An 8744-nucleotide genomic window follows, 5' to 3' on the forward strand; every position below is an offset into this window, starting at 1 on the left:
ATAAAGCAAAATACTGAAAGAATTCAAAGGAGAAATAGACATATCCACAGTCATGGTGTGAGATTTTAACATACTACCTGGCTCAGCAACACAGGCTCCTTTCAAGAGTCAACTTGCAATCAGAGTAAATATATAACATTCAGAATTGTTCAAGCTGTCTTAGGGAGAAGTTTGTGTCCCTAACCTCGGGGGTACTACTCATTCCTCCATCTATGCAATAGATGTGAAATAAACACTAATAGCACAGCGATTTTAAAGATGAAACCAAGCATCAGTTACTTCAATTCGGCCATTCGTGTGAGCACTTTTGAGTTTTTCATTAGTGTTTAAAATTTAAAACAGTGCAGACTGCCAAGTATATTTTGTCTGGTAAGTGTGAATTTACCACGTATGGATTAATTCATACATAAAATATTTTACCCAGTTTGCATATCTTTAAAAATTGTAGTTTTTTAAAATTGTCTTCAAATGAAAAGAAAGCAAGACAACAGTAATTATCATTGGTATTACATATTATTACTGAAAATAATTCTGTCCTATAGAGAAGGGGAGTATTAAAAAATGATCAGCTGATGATGTCAAATACGCTAGAGTCATAACTTCTCCAAGAGGTCGTGTCAGTTGTATTCCCAGTACCTAGTATGATGCCTCGCACGTGGTAGGATTATCAAACTTCTGTGGAATGAAATATTATGAATAAAATGTCCCACACAATCAAAAAAATACTGGCTTTATCCCCAAATGGAGTTGGATTCCAACCTGCTCCTTCCATTGTAGTCCTTGGGCAAACCTCATTTCATTCTCCATTTCCACAACTATGGCATGGACATAATTCTTCAAAGAGTGCTTCGGTGAACACTAGTGGCACAGTCTAGAACAGGGCCTATACGTAACAAATAAGTGCATCACACTGAATGAAATGAAATGTATTTACCAACTAACAGCCCTCTTGTCTGTATTTCCCATCAGTCTGAAAACTGTTTTTGGAGACACCCAGCTCAACATAACGCTGCTTCGTTTCCCCTGACTCATATGCCACGTGCTGCATTTGCCGATGAAGGTCCTGCGGTATTACCGAAGAATAAAAAATATGAAAATCTAGATTATTCCTGCCAGCTAGTCTAAGTCACTGGCATTTTAGTTTCAAATAAAACTTACTAATATGCAAAAAAAACCTAACATTTACTGAGTTTACTGCGTGCTACTGTAGTGATCATTTCCTGGGTTGGTAGGGTGTGTTGGAGTCAACTAGCCTATCTCAGAGGGACAAAAATCAGAAATACCTATTTCAAAGCCAGATACTTTTTTTTTTTTTTTTGCGGTACGCGGGCCTCTCCCTGTTGTGGCCTCTCCCGTTGCGGAGCACCGGCTCCGGAAGCGCAGGCTCAGCGGCCCCTGGCTCACGGGCCCAGCCGCTCCGCGGCATGTGGGATCCTCCCGGACCGGGGCACGAACCCGTGTCCCCTGCATCGGCAGGCAGACTCCCAACCACTGCGCCACCAGGGAAGCCCCAAAGCCAGATACTTTTTAATAAAAAAGAAAACTAAAAAGGCAAAGAAAAGAAATAGTTTCTTCGGAGGAAGAAACGTTACTTCCCCAAGGCCACAAAGGCCAGCCGCCTTAAGATCATAGAGATGTAAATTAAACAGCAACAACATCATTTAAAACCCAGACCTTTTGTTCACGGTTCCGGCTGCCCATATGTGAAAGGAAAGTCAAGTTTGCCGAGGACTTGCCAGCGTTAAATTCGTTGGCACCAGGAATGTGGGGTGAGGGAATGAGGAAGGTGCTGGAATGAAAGCCTTAGCCAGGGACTTTCGGCGACACGAGGGCTGCCTCCTTCCCCTCGCTCCGCCACAGCCTCTGTACAACGTGTGCTTCATTTTAGTGCTCATAAAACATCATCTGACCAGCACGTTTTTGCATTGTCGGGAGACACCTTCCTTGTTAGCGTTAAATGATCGTTCTAGTTTTGAAAAATAAAAAGAAAAAGTAAACTTTGGGGATAAAAGGCACAAAATGTATTTCTGATCCTTCATTCTGGTTTATAAAAACTAAATGAGCTCTCCAAGTCTACTTTTCCCCCGTTAATTAATATGCTATTCCTTAGAGGCGTTAGCGCCCGGAGCCCCAAAACAGACGCTCACTCTGCCTCGAGGCTGTCGCCTGAACCTCAAAACCTACTGTTCGAAACCCCTGACTCCAAAACCCCGGGCTGTTTTCTGAAGCTGCGTAAGAAGGAGCAGCCTAGGTTTCCCGACTGCCCGGAGCCCGCGGTCCCCTCGCCGGGGACCCACATCACCAGGGACCCACGAGTCCAGCCCTGGTCAGAGCGTCCGGGTTCCAGGCCGCCCCCCACGCTCGGCACCACAGCGCTACGCACTCCAAGCACGAGAGGCAGCCTCCACGTCGAATTTTCCACCTCGAAAATCAGTGTTCCCTGGAGCGCAGCGCTGGAAAACGAGCAGGGGCTCTCAATACCGTCACCAGGTACTGTCTCCTCGCTGCCCCACCTACGCAGGGGACCGGTTGGACTTAATTTAGAGACCGGCTGCCCCCTCCCTCAGCCCTGGCTTCCGCGGCCCCCGCACCTGGCCGCTTCCCGACGGCGCGTCCGGGTGGCCAAGTCTGACCTCCCACTTTTCTCTGCTTCGGGGACACTCACCCGCACGAAGTCATCCCGAAACCCGCCGCCTCGCACGTTCCGAGGTGGTGGAGCCGGGCAGCCACCCCGCCGATTGTCCAGCCCTTGGCACCGACCCGGGGTAGAGGAAGCCGCGAGAGCTTGGGTCGGACCTGTCCACGTCACCACCAACCCCCGCCCTCCTCCTGGGTCTTGCCTTCCGCCCAGCTTGGCGCCAGTCCGTCCCAGCATCTTTGTGGTCTTTTGGGGACGACCGCACCTTGCAGGATCTTAGTTCCCGGACCAGAGATCGAACCCAGTGCCCCCTGCAGTGGAAGCCCCTAGTCCTAACCACTGGACCGCCAGGGAATTGCCGAAAAGGTGACAGTAATGACCACAGCCCCTGCTTGTGATAGATACTAGGCAAGGGCTTGGGGGCTAAACGCTTTATTTACGTTGTACCATTTATTCGTCGCAACAGCCCCAAGAGACGAGTGCTGTTATTAGCCCCACTTTTAGGATGGGGAAGCTGAGGAGAAGTGGGGTGATCAGCTAGTAGGTGGAAGAGCTGGAATTCGAAGTGAGTCTGGGTGACTCGGAAGCCCCGGATGAGTGGAGCAGTTTCCGTCCCTTGTACGCGGAACCCCCACACCGGCCAGACGCCACCTTGTTGGTGGTCCGAGGTGAAAGAAGGGGCCTTTCTGCGGAGAACCGCGTGGACCCTGCGTTTTACCCCGCGGCACCCGCGCTTGCCTTCTCCCGGCCGGGTCACCAGCCCTGGGCTGTCGGAGCCCGTCCTCGCAGCGCTCTTCGAACGCGTAGCGCACCCTACCCAAGGGCTGCAGTCCCGCTCCCGCGCTTCTCTCCCAACTTCCCAGACTCGGTCTGGGACCACTTCTCCCGCTCGGTGGGTAAACGGAGTTCCCGCTCCACCATAAGGAGCAACAAAATCCCTGCGCCCACCTCTAGCCTCCCTACCATCGCGGCCTCTCGCTTTCCTTCCCATTGAAACCGTATCCACCTGTCCGCGAGCCTCACTGCCTCCCGCGCAGCTCAAGCTAGAGTTCCGTCTTTGCCCCGCCTCCACCTCGCTCCGCACTCCACACCCCACCGGAACAGTTCCGGCAAAAGAGGCGGGGAGGAAAACTGGAGTGGGTTGAAACCCTCTAACAGCCCCTTACAGCCACTTAATGCCTCTGTGTCTGGACGAGTCTGGTGAATTTCACATGAAATTAGCATTTGCTGGAACCTTTTCATAAGCCAGGTGCGGTGCTGGACGGCTTCCTGTGCTTCATCTCAAGTGCAATTGTACTGTATTTTACTATGACCCAGCTTAAGTCACAAACATAACCTTGCTTTAAACTAGACAAAACAATGGCACTGGGCTTCCCAGGTGGCACCGTGGTTAAGAATCTGCCTGCAATGCAGGGAACACGGGTTCGAGCCTTTGTCCGGGAAGATCTCACATGCCACGGAGCAACTGAGCCCCTGCACCACAGCTACTGAGCCTGCGCTCTAGAGTCTGCGAGCCACAACTACTGAGCCCATGCGCCACAACTACTGAAGCCCGCGCGCCTAGAGCCCATTTTCCGCAACAAGAGAAGCCACCACAGTGAGAAGCCCGAGTACCCCAACGAAGAGTAGCCCCAGATCGCCACAACTAGAGAAAGCCCCAGCGCAGCCACAAAGACCCAACACAGACAAAACTATATAAATAAAATAAATTTATTTTAAAAAATAAAACAAAGACATTTAAAATGCTTGCAAAATGACCGGTGTTTCTATGTGTATATAGTACGTCCTTACTTATACCCTGCCGTGTACCAAAAAGGAATTTAAGACAGAGACATAAAATAGAATGTCGTGCAAATAAAAGAGAAAAATGACAGTCAATCAATCAAACCAAATAAGTCTGGAAAGAGATCTGCTACCAGAGGGATCTACGACCTTGCTGCAGGTGAGTCCCAAATTCGGCTCAGAGCTTCTCAGCAGCCAGCAGAAAAGAGAAACCCTGCTGGAGAGAGTTCTGAAGTAGCTATTATAGGTAACTATTTTCTAGGAATAGCTGTGAAAGGGATACTATGCTTTCCCAGGCAAGACTAATCAGCAAAGCGTTGTACGTTGTACTATTTGCCACGTACATGTAATAAAAACACCTCACCGTTTACCAAGGGCTTTCACATGCATTGTCCTTCTTAATTCAACGGATAATAAAGCTGTGAACCGCTTCGCAGATGTGAACACCCAGCCTGTGAGAGATTTCATGACTTGTTCAAACTTTTGTGGCCAGCCTCGAGCTAGGACTTGCACCCAGGAGTTGTGTCTCTAAGGCCAGTGCTGACTCCACTCTACCGCCCCCCCCCCCAGCTCTATCTAAATGGGGAGCTCTTCTTGTGACTTGGAAGTGGGACTGGATTAATTCAGCCAGATTAACTCTTGCCTCACAGAAGTATTGTTGAACCGAGAAGGACCCTGTGGGGTCCTCCTGGGCACAAAAGCCTTTTGGGTATCCCCTATTTCTTTTCTTTTTTTGAAATTTTTTATTTTTTTTTAAATTTTATTGAAGTATAGTTGATCAGGTCCCCCATTTCATATTTGCAGGATAAAGGCTTCAGCCTTCTAGACCTTCCCTGAGTACCAAAGAGCAGATTCAAATAAGGAAATAGGGAATGCAGAAACAAAGGAGGAACTATCAAGAAACTATAGTGCAGCGATGGGGCAAGATCCTGGTTCCTCCTCAGGGAATATACATAACAATACCTTTGAGCTCTTCTACAGGAAGTAAGGCCCCCACCCAAGCGGAGGTGGTAACTTCAGGCTGAACACAAGATTCTGTTGCCAACCAGGGTTCTTGGTCTTCCCCCATCAATAGAAATTGATTAAGAGGCCAAACAAGAAATTCAGGCAAGGCTTTATTGGGGCCCCTGCTGCAGCAGGGAGGGGGAGCGGAAAACAAGTAACAGTTTCCCTTTCTGGCTCCAGAGGAGAGACGAGGGGGGATGAGCTGGTCCCTTACAGGGGGTGAGGGTAGGGGGTGTGTCCAGGGGTCTAGCCAAAGGGGTGGCTTAGGAGGCTTACCCACCCTTTTGGCTGTGTTGAGTGCAGGGGGCATGCGCAGTACCCTGCTTTTGCTCCCGACACCCTGGTATTTGCTCCCACTCTTCAGAGATGGCAGCTGGGGTTTTTTTTTCGTCTTTTTGTATCTTGTCCATCACTTGCCCCAATTGCGCATGGACGCAGTTGTTTTTAGTCTCTTATAGTTTCTTTGTATTTTGTTGCTTGAGGAGAGTTTTGTCCAGGTGCAAGCACTGCAGCAAAGCGTCCCAGGTCCCAAATCCCAGCCTGTCTCAATTCCTGGAACACCAACCATTACCTCACTACCAGCCAATCGGAATAAAGTCACACACACTGCAGCCCTCACCCCAAATTTTGCCTAGAAAATCTTCTCCCCCCAAAAAACCCCTCAAAGGGGTTTTTGAGCACGAGCCACCCATTCTCCTTGCTTGGCTCTGAAATAAACCTTTCTCTGCTCCGAACTCCGAACTCCGAAGCCTCAGCTTGGCCTCATTGTGCACTGGACACAGAACTTTTCTTCGGTAACATTGTGACCTGTGATTTTGGTTCCAGGGTGCATTCTTTGTGATGGGCAGGAAGGGAAAGTTAGCTAAGTGAGGATGTTGGCTGGTTTTCAGCTCGATTAGCCAGGGGTTTAAACAAGAGTTCCCCATGGCAAAAGCCTGGCTGTGGTCCCTGGGTGTCTAGACCCAGAGCCAAGCAGTGTTCGCTGCTGCCCTGAGACATAGGGAAGAAGGGGCCCCTCCCGTCTACCTGGAGCCCTAACATGTGGCCAGGTCTGTGCACATCTTACACCAGGTGCTGTCTGGGCCAGCCTGAGGGTAGCCTCTCCCAGGATGACTTCAGGCTTTTTCATGGTGGCTGGTTACTATGTATTTTACCACCATAACAAGACCTCCACTTCTCCCTATGTGTGGGCCCATTTCTGGCTGTCACTTGATAAATTGGCAAGTTCTTAAGTCATTTGAACCTCCTCTGTGCTTGGTTATTCTAGCCACTCCCAGTGTCCATTACACCCACCTCCATTACTGGTGTCACTGGGTCAAAGGCCAAACTCTTTTTTTTTTTTTTAATTGATGTATAGTTGATTTACAGTGTTGTGTTAATTACTGCTGTACAGCAAATTGCACAAACTGGGCACTGTTCATTGACTGAGTGGATGATTACCTTGAGTGGTGGAATTGCTTTCTTATCCACATAGTCACTAGCCCTTCCTCCTCCCCAAATCTAGTCCTTGCTGATGCTCAATAAATGTATGCTGAAATTATTTTTATATAAATTTATTTAGTTAGTTAGTTTTGGTTGCGTTGGGTCTTCATTGCTGTGCTCCAGCTTTCTCTAGTTGCGGCGAGCAGGGGCTACTCTTCACTGCAGTGCACGGGCTTCAGGCTCTAGGCGCACGGGGTTCAGTAGTTGTGGCTCTCGGGCTTAGTTGCTCCGTGGCATATGGGATCTTTCCGGCCCAGGGCTTGAACCCGTGTCCCCTGCATTGGCAAATGGATTCTTAATCACTGAGCCACCAGGGAAGTCCTATGTTGAAATTTAAAAAAAAAAAGAAGAAGGTGGGGGTCAGCTGTTCAAAGGACTGAAGGAGCAGGGACAAAATACCCTGGTGTTGGTTTGCAAACTGGCCCGTGTACACGGAGGGCAAGAAGCGACTGAAGAAAGCAGCAGATCACTCCAGACTGGTAGCTGGCAATTTTACTAAGCAAGGGAACTTACAAGGCTTGTCTTGAGCAGCAGCAAGACAAGTAGATCTCAGCATCCATCTGCCAGAATCTTAAGTTTATATAGAGGCCTTAACAGGGTTCAATCGTATACCGTTGTTGATGGTCCCAACACCACCTTGCTCTCTCAAGGTTGTGTCCTTGGAATGGCTCTCGCTGTGGGAACAATGTACAGAGTGTACCTTCTAAGGACAGGGGAGGGGGCGAGGAGCTGCCTACATCCACCCCAAGGGTCAACCAGAGGCCATGTCCTCTTGATTACCTCCTCCAACACCTGGCTTGCCATAATCTCAAAAGGCAAGTGGTGCCCTTTGCCCGAGAATAAGAATTAAGCTCTAGATGTACAGGGTTGGGCCCTCAAGGAGGGAAGGTCCTAAATAAATTAGGCTATGATCTTGGTGAAGCTCAAAGGTTGTTCAAGGTCTCACATGCTATTCCTTCTCCCCGAAAGACTCCTCCAATCCTCCATGCTTCTTTTGTCTGGCTTTTATTTTCAGTCTCTGGTTAAATGTCACTTCCTCAAAGTGGCCTTTTCCAGAGCAGGTGTAGCTAAATCGGACTCCTTGTTCGACCTGTTTCTTTGACTTTAACCTTTGCTTTTCGTTGCTTTTGTTATTATAATCATACCTGCCTCAGGAAACCCTGCCCACCTGTGAATGGCTGCAAGAAAAAAGAAACTAACACATCCCCTCCCTGAAGCTGGCCATTCCAGCAGATGTTTTGCAAGACTGATGGCCCTTTTACTTTACTTCCTTACTGCCTCTCCCTCTCTGATACTGTAAGAGAAACTGGCAGCCAGACCCAGATAAGATGGTTTTTCAGAGACTCTAGTCTGCCACCTTCTTGGTCTGCCGGCTTTCCGAATAAAGTCATATTCCTTGCCTCAACACCTCCGATTCCCTGGCCAGTCGTGCGGTGAGCAGAGCGAGCTTGGACTCGGTAACACAGGGACCAGGTCAAATTCTTCTTTTGGTGTCCTTGTAGCACCCAGTACTTCCTGGTCGCCGTCCCGGACAGAGTTTGTAAGTTATATTAATGTGCTCGTGTGCGTGTGTGTGTGTGTGTTTGCTGCCTGTTTCCAACATTCCCTGAAAACAAGGAACGTCACCACTTCTGTTTTGCTCTCCAGTTTATCCCTAGCGTAGGAGCTGGCTCATAGTTATGTTCAAAACTATCTCATGGAGAAAGGAATGAACGCGTTTTGCTTTACCATTTGATGCTCAGAACAATCTCGGGCCTTCAGTGTTGTGTTTGTCTCATTTTCACATGAGGAAAGTGAGCTCAGAGACTTGTGAGGGGAGGCAGAGGGACTGGAGCCG

General features: G+C 48.9%; 1 protein-coding gene across 1 annotated transcript in view; it reads right to left on the bottom strand.

Moving 5' to 3' along the window:
* The window catches only part of B4GALNT2 (beta-1,4-N-acetyl-galactosaminyltransferase 2 (SID blood group)), a 54382-nt gene extending 50312 nt beyond the window's left edge, over positions 1–4070 (bottom strand). Inside the window, 1 exon segment of the mRNA XM_027094401.1 lies at positions 2666–4070. Coding sequence (XP_026950202.1) covers positions 2666–2679 — 14 coding nt within the window. The 5' untranslated portion in view covers positions 2680–4070.
* Between the last annotated feature and the right edge of the window lie 4674 nt (positions 4071–8744).

The sequence above is a fragment of the Aethalodelphis obliquidens genome, unplaced genomic scaffold, assembly GCF_003676395.1.
Source record: "Aethalodelphis obliquidens isolate GAN/ISIS:26980383/991018 unplaced genomic scaffold, ASM367639v1 scaffold89, whole genome shotgun sequence".
Lineage (NCBI taxonomy): Eukaryota > Metazoa > Chordata > Mammalia > Artiodactyla > Delphinidae > Aethalodelphis > Aethalodelphis obliquidens.